Here is a 12,117-nt window from a genome sequence, read left to right on the forward strand (position 1 = left end):
ATATTATACTTTTGAGAAATAAATCACATTTACTCAGAAAAAAAGGTGCATATTTTGGAAAAAAAAGTTGTTTTTTTTTGACAAAAGTATTTTTTCAAGGAAAAAAGTCAAGGAAAAAAAAGAGGAAAATTGTCATATTTGTTTCATAATAAAAAAACAGAAAAAATCCATCCCCAAAAGTTGTATTTTTGTCAATAAAAGAGTTGAATTTTTGAAAAAAAATATATATTCTCATATTTCTAAGAGAAAACAAACATATTTTTTCATAGTTGTATTTTTTGAGAAATAGCTGTTTTTGTGAATAAAAAAACTAATTTTGTTCAATTGTTTTATATTATTTAATTAACTATTAACTATTAACTATTTAATTCTAAAACATTGAAAAAAACCCTACTTATCTCTTGTACATCTATTCATATTTAAGACTGATTTCTAAAAAAAACAAAATTATGACTTTAGGCTCATAAAATGATAACTTTTTTCTCAAAAGACCTTTTTTTGAAAAGAAAATTTGCAACTTTATTCTTGTGCACTTCCAAGTAAATCTCCTATTATGACTATTATTATTATTGTTTCTTTTCAGCGTGTCCCTAATATTCCAAATAGGAGCGCATCATTAGCAAAAAAAAAAAAAGAATGTAGAAGAAGATATCAAGCTATGAAAAAGCTCCACATCCATACATAAAATATGAAAGCCTCCAATAGTTTTTGTTGTAAATGCGTTGTGTTTTGCATATGGAATAACAAGCAATGTTAGTTGAAAATCCTCTACATACAGTATACAGTATATAAAAAAACAAGCTGATATTCCAGGTAACTAGTGGTAAACGGTGTCTGTTGCGTCCAGTGGTCTGCAGTGACACCTTGGAGTGTACCAATACTTTTTGTGGCACCAAGAGCTGCTGCACTGTGCAGCAGACGTGTAACATGTGACTTCCCTTCATATTCAAGTAGTTGTATGTGGCCTTGCTCACTTCTTTCCAGTTCATCTCACCATCATGTTGACTTAAAGTACGTTGTCCTGTTTATTGTGCAGCTTTAGGACGGGCTGCTGTGTTGTGTGCTGTGTCCGTCTGTGTGCGCCGCCCCCTGCGAGACCCCCGCGGCAGGGGGCCCGTGCATGTCGGCCTGCGTGAGCTGGGACTGCAGGTCCCGAACAACGCTCTCCAGGTTCTGTCGCGCCTCCCTCTCCTGTTGCAGCTCCCGCCTCAGCTGCTCGCGGTCGTCCTCGGCCTGCTGAAGATGCACGTGTAGCTCGTCCATCTGTAGACAGAGGTCAGAGGTCAAAATCAAACACGCTTTATCTATCTATCCATCCATCCATCTGTTATTAAACCCCATAAGTTGAATCGACTTGAAATTTTTCACACAGCCCTACAAAAACAGCCAGTGTAACGTTACAGTGGTGAGACGAATCACACGAAATTCGGTACATACCTTTTGGAGACTGACTAGTACGTGTCTAAAATTGGAGCAAGAATGAATGAAAAAAAGTTTTTTTTTATAGAAGAAAGTTTTATACTGTGTATGTACACTATATATATATTTTAGGGATGTCCGATATTGGCTTTTTTGCCCATAACCGATATTGTCCAACTCTCAATTTCTGATTTCGATATCAACAGATACCAATACAATATGTGTAACATCACATATCACCTGTCTTGGACTGTCTGGACTGGACAGGACTGGACTTATTACCTTATTATGTATTATTACTACTATTTATTGTGTATGTTAAATTTTGACATGATCTGTTCCGTATTCTTATTCTATTTTGTTCTTTTTCTTTTTCTTTGTTTTTTTATTTGGTGATTAAGTGATTAAGTTCATTATGTCATCTATCTATCTATCTATCTATCTATCTATCTATCTATCTATCTATCTATCTATCTATCTATCTATCTATCTATCTATCTATCTAACTGACTAACTCATGCAAATTTCTACGTGTCATCCTGGGCATGTGAACATGAAAATGTCCATCTATACAGCATTTATTAAATATCGGTTTTCATTATCGGGAAAAAAACGATGCCAATATCAGCGCTAAGGACGCTAAAGAGCAACATAGATACACACCATGAAGACGTGAAATCGCTTGAGTGTGATTTTTTTTCCCTCCCCCCCAAAAATGAAAAAAAAAACGACCTTTCTTTGCAGGGGAACCTAAATAATTTACCATAAGTCACTGACTATTTGTCTAATGATGATAAAAGTGCACTTTTTTTTTTTTTTACTTTGCCCATCATCCACAACCCTTATGTGAAAGTAGAACACATATTTATTTCCCTTTTCCGTGTGTTCTAAAGTATTGTATTTGTATTTGTACTTTATTTATCCCACAGCGGGGAAATTCACTTGTTACAGCAGCAAGCAAGATACGCAAGTAAAGAATACAGTGTAAAGAATACATAGTGAAGAGAGAAAACAAGTTAGCATGAGGGAGCTAACAATCATGGGACCCACCTATTTTAACTATAAAGCCCTCTAAAAAACCTCTAACGTTTCCATCCATCCATCTTCTATGCCGCTTATCCTCAGTAGGCTCGTGGGGGTATGCTGGAGCCTATCCCAGCTGACTTCAGGCGAGAGGCGGGATACACCCTGGACTGGTCAGCCAATCGCAGGGCACATATAGACAAATAATCATTCACACTCACATTCATACCTATGGACAATTTAGAGTCGCCAATTAACCTAACATGCATGTTTTTTTTAAATGTGGGAGGAAACCCACGCACGGGGAGAACATGCAGACTCCACACAGAGATGCCCAAGCGGAGATTTGAAAGCGGGTTTTCCCGATCTCTCGACTGTTTAGAAAACATGCTAACCACTCGGCCACCGTGCAGCCTGGCAACGTTTTATGGTTTTATATACATGCTGTGATCATGCATTACCAGGTACAGTCATGATCACATGTAATACTTACAGTATTTTGCCTTATTTTGATCATTTTAAACATGACCGGAATTACCAGCATTGTTAGCTCCCTCATGCTAACTCGTTTTCTCTCTTTAGAACGCACAGAAAAGGCAAATAAATGTGTTCATGTATCACATAAGGATTGTGGATGATGGGAAAAAATCCCCCAAAAGTGCAGTTTTCCTTTAATAATGTCTGTATTACATGTATTAGCATGCCTCCAAAGTATTTTGACCACAACCCATAGGGGGCGCCACAAATGTCATTTACAGCCGTTTTACGATTTGCAGTTCAGGCCTTACTTCTGCTGAGTACTTTCCCCGTAGACGATCGGCCTCACATCCTTTGTCACACCCTCTCAGCTTCCGCTCTCTCTCCAGGTCCTTCTTGAGCCGCCCGCTGGCCTCCTCCGCCTCCCTCATCTTCCTCTCCCAGTCCACACGAAGGCGTTCTATCTCCTTGCGCAGGTTTCTCTTAGCCTCCACGGCCTCACGCAGGCGGCCTTTCTTGGCCACCCTCACAAACTCCAACTCCTGTACAAAAAAACGGCAAATATCTCATTTTGCTGTCTAGTTTTTAATGCAAAAATCAAGAAAAATTTGGGCTTGTCTACCTGTTGAAGGCTGCGTTTGGCTTGCACGGCGGCCGCCAGCTTCTCCTCCTGCTTCAGCCGCATCTTCACCACCTCCTGTAGGAACTTTTCTCTGGACTCTTTGGTGTCCAGCCCGGCATAGAGCGTCTGTCTCAGGGCGTCAATCTCGGGGCAAGTGGGCCCTAACAGCCAGGTGACTCCCTCCTGAGGCTGGAGTGTCAGTGTCTGGGGAGCGCTGCTGCAAGCTGAGGGGGGTGAAGCCAGCGAGGACGCTGCTAGTGGACCTGCACACAAACACTTGTAGTTATCTACTGGATGCTGCAACAGTCGTACATATTCAAATTTGTCTTATTGCAATAAAAAAGATAGTTAGGCTAAAACGCAAAAAGAATTCAGTTTTTGATGGCAACTGGAGGCTAAATAACAGGAAAAGTGTCACCTGTCTGCAGAAAGACCATGCACGCATCGCTAATATGATGTCATATCATAACATAATTATACATGAAGACAAATAATTCAAAAATATTTACAATTACTAGCAACGTATTCAAAGATCAAACCATTTTTTTAAACCTTGTAAATATTAAAAATAAATGAAACACCTAAAACTCTATTTAAATTTAAAATAAAAAGTATAACTTTGAATGTATAGCATTACATTTTTTCTTACTTTAAAAATGTAATAGTCAAATCAATGAAATAAAACATGAATAATAAATAAATACACAAATATTACAATAAAATAGTAATAATCTAAACATTTTCATATAAAATAACAAATTATATTGAATCATGAATACATAAAGAAATATATTATTATCTTATTAAACAATATAGCGGAAAAAAACATAGCGAAACAACTTTTTAAATACCAGGCAAACAGAAACGAATATGAATTTATAAGATTGGAATACGAGCTTTTCTCTTCATTATTATGAAGCCACCATGACTAGAAAACACATATTGAATATTGGTGTCATATTACAAAACAAGCAACATAGAACATGGATGGATGGATATTATAAAAGTACTAATGAGAAAAAAATCATATAGGCAGCAGCGCTGTGAACGTCTACGTTTGAACACCAGGTGTCGCCATTGCACAGTGATCACTGGACTCAGCTTCTGTGTACCTCATTTCCTGTCCCTCTCAGTTTATAAGCGTGTCTCCTAGGGACTAAGGTTCAAGTGGTTCACAGGCCGCGTGATAAAATCGACTCACCATCATCACAGTCATCCACATCAATCTCTCCGTCCGTGTCCATGTCGTCCAGGAGGGACTGTTTGGCTGCGGGTAGCATGTCGCCATTGTGCTGCTCTTGCTGGATGGCTTTGGCCCCCCTACCAGGTGCGTGGCTGTCCTCAGGATGTCCCAGAGGAGCCGGGGGCTCCCTACCCTTTGAGTTGCACCTGCATAGGCAAAAAAAGGTCCATTTGTGTCGTCATGAGACGATCCTGTCAGCTATCCTGTCCACTCACCTCTCTTGCTCATTCTGAGAGGCTGCCTTAGGAGACCAGGGTCGGAAAGCGGACGGTCTCTGCTTGAACTGGACTTGTTTCAGACCCTAGAAGAGCAGAAAAGAAAGCAAGTCATGTGATGGTGAAGAAGCATCAGAACATTGCGTGGGCCGTGACTGACACACTCAAAGAAGCAGTGGCATTCAATGATGGTCGGCCATTAAGAATAATCACAACACAACAGCTCCGGCGTCATGGCTTTGATCTCTCACATGCGCGTTTCACACAAACCTTGTGCGTGGACAATGACTGCAGCCACTCGGGTTTGCGCTCGCTGTCAGCTGACGGTGATGCCGATTTGTCCACTTTGGGCCTCTTGGCTGTGACTGGGCTCGGCGACTGTGGAGAGATGATAGGCGTTTAATGGTAGTGATCATGAAATAAAAGACATGTTTCTTTTGGGTATTCCCCTCACAGCGAGTCAATGGCATGAGTGATTTGGCTTAGTTTTTACACCGGATGCCCTTGGGTCGGCCGCTTGGGTCGGCCACTGTACATCTCCAATGGCTGGGCATGTACCGTTATACCACCAGGACACATGTGAGCATACTACATACTGCATGCAGTTAATAATAACATAAAACAAACAAATAATCCACCAAGTCAACGAAGTAGTGAAGTGATGGGTCTGTGTGAGTACATCCTAAGATATTACTCCACCTGTGTTGTCCTAGCATTCACGCACAGGAGGGGAAAGTGTCGGTGTGCACGGCTCCCGACTCTGTCACCAAAGTGCTTGCTCATGTGGGGTTCACTTGTTTTTTTCGGTCTTTGCCATATACTACACATACTCCAATTAATACACCTATTTGATGAATTGTCTCCTATGGCCACCAAAAAGCAAATAACCACTGGGGTCTCTAATTAACACCGGGTCAAAAAAAACATTGCCGGCAACAGCTGTGGCAGTAGACAACCTCCAGATGTAGTTTTAAACAAGCCCAAACTCCACAAGATGGCAGTAGTGGAATCTCAAGTATCAAGAGTGCTTTAGCTACCTCTGCATGCGCTTTAAAATGTTGTACTGTATTTGTATTTGTATTTTATTTATCCCACAGCGGGGAAATTTACTTGTCTACTGTTGCTACTGCTGAGCAGTTTGCTCCTTAACGCTATTACAAAATTGGTTCTGTTGCTGCTGTGTTGTGCAATACTGTGTATTCTTGTGTGGGGTTTGCGTGTTCTCCCCGTGCTTGGCTTTACCCCATGCATGTTCGGTTCATGGAGACTGTAAATTGAATGTGAGAGTGAAAGTTTGTTGAGTCAGGCGGTCAGTCCAGGGTGTACCCCACCTCTCACGTAAAAGCCAGCTGGGATAAGCGCCAGCTCACCAGGATAAGTGGTGGAAAATGAATGACTGAGTGTCGAGACTTGCCTCCCTTCTGGCAAGTCTCCGTGACGCATGGACAGTTACTTCTTCAAGCTTGTTTTGAAGGTGAAGGTAAGGTTAACTTTAAGCACCTCCAGGAAATGAATGCGAGTCAATGTAACGTCCTTTGAAAGAGTGGAAAATGACTGTGCGTGTTAGCCTGGATGGCAGCCAGCAGGGCTTCACTCCTCCCTTTCAGAGGCACCGTCAGGTGGAGCACATCCACTCTCTTAACCGCAAAAGTGCTAGGCACGGCAGGCGACCGGCGAGCGAGGCCAATTAAAGTCATTGCGCTCCGCCCTGACACACGAGCTGCAATGTCTTTAAATGCTTTGCAAAAAGCAAACGCAGGGTGTTGCTGGAAGGTGTGTGTGAGCAGAGTGGAGATATGGAGAACTTCCTCCGCCCTCAGGTCTGCACTTGTCACACACAAGTACTGTATATGTTCACCTCGGCGGACGTGGAGGCTCGCACAGGCCTGCTGCTCTCTTACTCACTACTATGACATTCATGCCTCCAGCTAACAACAGCAAGCACTCCCGTCTCCTCAATGCAACACTCCTGATCTTCTTCTCTTCTCACTGCAGTCCCCACAAGATGCAAATGAAAATCATCTTGTATTAAGACACAACCGTGGCTATTCGTCCATCGCAGCTTTTCCATATTCATCTATGAGTGTGTGTGTGTGTGTGTGTGGAGCGATGTGTGGAGAGATTGCTTGGTGCATATGTGTGTGTAGGAGTTTGTGCATCTGTGTGTGTGAGTGTGTCTGGGAGGTGTTAGTCGGGTCTGGCACTGCACACCTGAAGGAACCATGATGATATGATAATAAAATATAATCTAATCTAATATTCTATTCTATTCTATTCTATTCTATTACAAGCGGTATAGAACATTTACAAAGTAAAAGTGAACATAATGTTGGACCATCATTTATTAAACAATGAATGTATTGATGGACCACAATTTACTAAAGTGAGTATTTTAATTAATTTAATTTCAAACTTATAAAGTAAAAGTTAACGTATTGTTGGACCATGGCGACATCATTTACTAAACTGAGTATTTTAAATAATTAAAATTAATGTGCTGTATTGGTAGATCATGGGACCATAATTCACTCTATTTAGTATTTAAATTAAATTAATTTAATTGAATTTGTAAAGAAAAAGTTATAATATTGTTTAATATTAATTTAAGTAAAATGTCAATAATTTCACTTTAATTGAATGAGTAAGTGTATTTTTTTTTTTACATTTTAATGTATTTTGTTTTATACTTTCATTTTGCATGCCTTCCTTGAGAATAAGGTATGGATGACTTGGGAAATGGAACTAAATATGTGAAAATATATTGAACAAACAATGAAAATAACAGCATTGAAAAAAACCTTCCAAACATTTCCAGCTAAAAGTTACCTTTTAGATAACGGTAACTCCAAATTTGTGCCGAAAATTAGTACGAGTACTGTATTATCATTCTTCCTGCTGCTTTTTTGCATATGGTGTGCAGGACATGTTTGTCTGGACACTCCCCTCCTGTCTCCCTGACTCATAAATGAATGTCTCCTGTACCTGTCTAACCAGTAACCACTTTACATACACACCCACACACACATACACACACACACAGTGTTTAGTTTAGCTTCTGTGTGTGCAGCAATGACCTTGTCTCACCTGCCCAAAAGAAGCGCTGCAGTGCTTGCTTGGCTTCTATTTTCTTACCCTAAGTTGTTTTTTTTTTGCATCTCCAGGAAGGTTTGGGGACGCTAGACATAATAGAGGCGGAAAGCAGACACTCCCCAGACACCACAAGGGAGCTGCTAAATGTGACCTCACACGAGAGCGGCCGCACGGGAAGGAGGGGGGAGTCATAACATCCTATACTGCAGCTAAATGACCCCCTTTCTAAAACTCCAACCCTCTTCATCAGACTTCTTCCCCCTGTGGGAACATGAGTGGGAGGGAAGGAGAGAGGGAAGAAGCACTGAGCTGCAGGAATGTTGACTTGAAGGCCAAGTCCAGCCTCCTTGAAGACGGCCATTCAAGCGTTGGCCTTTTCTACTTGCTATTGTGTGATATTTCTTCAAAGCTAACCTGCAGGCTAAACAAGCTTTAATAGCCTGGCGACCGGGACAAGAGTAGACATGCTTTATTATTTTTTTCGTTAATTATAGACTGCAACTGAACTATTCACAAGACCGCAAATACAGTCATTTGTTGATATTGTGCTAACTGGAGCGTGACATGGAGCGACTGTAAGTGACTCTTATCTGCATATATGTGCCGTGGATGTGACTAACTAGCTTCAACGCTAAATTGAAGGGTGCATTCGCATTTGTCATGTTTGCTTCGGTTAAAGCAGGGGTGTCCAAACCCTCTCGTTTGCAATAAATGTGACTGTTGGAATTATGAGATTATATTCAGCTCCAGACGCCTCCCCTTCTCTCTTCAATTGCCACTGTTCACTCGTGACACTATTTTTTGTGAGCTGGTAAATATAGCAAAATATAAAAATAAGCGACAGATTCAACCAAGCAGACGACCTTTTGGTTTGGAATATTTGTATTATGTCACGAAAGCTGGCCAGTCAAGTCCTCGCTTTATGGATATGTTCCTTCCTGTGCAGCATTTGGACCCATGACAAAAATACCGTGACCACGTGTGAGTGTCATCTTCATGTCAGTCTTAGCACATGCTAAGAAAGTTTGCCTTTTAGTTGCAGCAAATTTTTGGAAACTCAACCTATTGACACTCCAAAAGATAATCAATGTCAATGTTTTCAAAATGTTTAGCATGACATGGACGGTTAGCATACCATTTTTATTTATATTTTTATTTAATTTGTTTTTGGGGGTTATTGCAACGATTTAATTAGATTCAGATGCTGAAACCTCCGCTTCTCTCTTCAACTGCCATTGTTCACTCGTGAAATTTTTTGGTGAAATCTAAGCTGGTAAATATAGCAGAATATAAAAATAACCTACTTACAGTGTTAACAAATTTTGTAATTAAATATATAAAAATATATTTTTCTATCTAAACAATTATTCAAATAATTGTATTTGCTTAATTTAGAAATTAAATCATATTGTAAAAAAAATTATTACAAAAATATTATTATATTTTTAATTAATTATGTTATTGAAATGTATTACCATTATTGTCAATATACTACCAAGTGGCTGGTGGTAGCCTCATAATGAACCTCTAAGGGTATAAGGATAATAATAAGGATATAAGCATCTAGCATCTGTTCTGTGCTTCAAAAAAGCCCAAAAAATAAACCAAGTGATCCAACGCTCCCCCTCCTTCGGCATGGCATGACAGAAATAGTCAGCTGAACTTCCTGGGGGGGGACCATGATGTTGTGTAGCTGCACGATGATATCGCTGCTTTAATAAGAAAATGCACAGCAACGAGAAGACACAACAGTTTCAGATGACGGCTTCCTTCCCTCTCTTAAACCCCCCCATGTAATCCCCTGGCTCGACATGTGCTTATAGTGGGGCGCTGTCGCCCTCAAGGCCACACCAACTGGGCACCGTGTGGCGTAATCGGATCCCTGTGCTTTTTGGTGCACCCTGTTACAACTCTCACTCGCTATACAGGACACCCCTCTTCCCCCCGGTCACCTTGCAACAGCTGGGTTCGGGGGAAAAGGGGGTTGGGGGTGTCCACCCAACATATCCCTGAAACTCCATCCATAACATCGTGCTCCAATTTCCCCTCTCTTAAGCGTATTCATCAGCGAACGCCAGCGCTTCTACTTTTAGGGCGGCTGTGTTTGTGTAGCTGCACTGAGCCATGACAGCGCCGACAAGCAAAGGCGGCCTCCGGGGCTCGACATCAGGTCGGCATTACAGGCCAAGCTTATTGGATTGTCCTAATTGTCTTTGGGATTGAGACTTGATGAGATCCCAGGCCGGGCGGATAGCACAAAGCGCTGCACCTAAAAAAAGGTGCAACAAGGCCTGACGACAGACGGAAACACTTACTAGTGACATGTTTCTACACAAGAAGTACTATGTTAACGCTAGTCAAAGATCCTCTATATGACAGGAGCATCCTGCTGTTTTTAAGAACCTAGTGCAAAAACGCTAGTCAAAGATTATGACAAAAGCACTCTGCTGTTTTTAGGGACGCACTCCAAAAACATTAGCCAAGGATCCTCAATCTGACAAAAGCGTTCTGCTGATTTTAAGGACCTAATACAAAAAGATCATCTATATGGCACAAGCTCCCAGCTGTTTTTTAGAATCTACTGCAAAAATCCTAGTCTAAGATCATATACAGTATATGACAGAACTGCACTGCTGTTTTTAGGTATCTACTAAAAAAAAAACCTCACTCATCAAGTACAGTATTTTTATATGAGAGTTGTGCCATTTTTAAGCATCAGCTGCAAAAATGCTATTCAAAGATCATTTCTATGACAAGAGCGTGCTCCTGTTTTTAAGGGCCGACTGCAAAAATGCTTGTCAAAGATCCTCTGAATGATACAATATGACATTAGCGCCCTGCTGTTTTTTAGGACATACTGCAAAAAACATTGGTGAAAGATATTACTGTACAGGATATACACTACATACAGTATTACAGGAGTGCACTGTTGTTTTAAGGCATCTCGTGTAAAAAAAAAAATAGTCAAAGATCCTCTATAGGCTCTACAATTTTTAAGGATCGAGTGCAAAGTTGCTAATAAAACATCCTCTATATCATCCTATTTGGCACAAGCTCCCCTGCTGTTTAGGACTGCAAAAACGCTAGTCAAAGATCCTCTATCCAGTGTGTTTTTAGGAATGGAGTGTTGTGTGTAAGAAAAGACAGAAAAGTCATGTTGTGGTTGTATTCAGGTGCAACAAGGCGAGCATGTCGTGTGTTTTGCTTTTCTTGCTTTTTTTTTCTAGCAGGCGATGACCTCACAGCAGGCGGAGCTCATAAGTCATTTCAACACAGCTGACGGGTCTCCATTAAGACTTTGTAACAGATATGGATACACTTCGGACATTATTAGCGTGGGCATGATCACTATGGTCATCATGCGAAGTTATCTTAGGAGGAAACGTGTCACACGTATTCATGCACGTAAAGTGTCAAATACTACCTGCTCTGTGTACTACATATAGAAGACACTTCCTTAGGTACACCTACACAGGCTCACACTTTGTCAGAGATGGACTTATCTTTTATTCCCGCAAATGTCTCACCAGCTTGACTTATAAGGGCCTGAAAAACAAAGTTTTATTCTAATGAGGAATGTGGGAACAGCTAATTCAGTGAATGGAATAGTTTCATTTCATGAATAAAGTTGAAATATTGTTGGCGCACGGACCGCAATTTAGTAAAATGAGTGTTTTGATTGAATTTAATTTAATTTCTAAATGAAAAGGACAAAGTTTCATGTGACCACAATTTAGTGAACTGAATAATTTAATGTGAATTTCATTTAATGAATAAGTAAAAGTTAAAATATTATAGGAACATGGGACCACAATTCAATAAACGGACTAGTTTATTTAAATGTATTCTAATTTTGTTACATTTTTTTACGTAAAAGTTAAAACATTGCAGGAACACACGGCCACAGTTTAGTAAGCTCAGTAGTGTATTTAAATTGATTATGATTTAATTTTATTGCTTAAGTAAATATTTTAATATTGTAGGAACATTATACCACAATTTAGTAACCTTCATATTTTATTCACATT

General features: G+C 40.2%; 1 protein-coding gene across 1 annotated transcript in view; it reads right to left on the bottom strand.

Moving 5' to 3' along the window:
- Nucleotides 1–544: 544 nt before the first annotated feature.
- The window catches only part of skib (v-ski avian sarcoma viral oncogene homolog b), a 51,478-nt gene continuing 39,905 nt past the window's right edge, over nt 545–12,117 (bottom strand). Inside the window, exons 2-7 of the mRNA XM_054784116.1 lie at nt 5,270–5,377; nt 5,000–5,085; nt 4,743–4,930; nt 3,542–3,804; nt 3,231–3,461; nt 545–1,263 (exon numbers count right to left, since the gene is read on the bottom strand). Of these exons, the coding sequence (XP_054640091.1) occupies nt 1,039–1,263; nt 3,231–3,461; nt 3,542–3,804; nt 4,743–4,930; nt 5,000–5,085; nt 5,270–5,377 (1,101 nt within the window). The 3' untranslated portion in view covers nt 545–1,038. The remainder of the gene's footprint in view (nt 1,264–3,230; nt 3,462–3,541; nt 3,805–4,742; nt 4,931–4,999; nt 5,086–5,269; nt 5,378–12,117) is intronic.

This window comes from Dunckerocampus dactyliophorus, chromosome 8 (assembly GCF_027744805.1).
Source record: "Dunckerocampus dactyliophorus isolate RoL2022-P2 chromosome 8, RoL_Ddac_1.1, whole genome shotgun sequence".
Lineage (NCBI taxonomy): Eukaryota > Metazoa > Chordata > Actinopteri > Syngnathiformes > Syngnathidae > Dunckerocampus > Dunckerocampus dactyliophorus.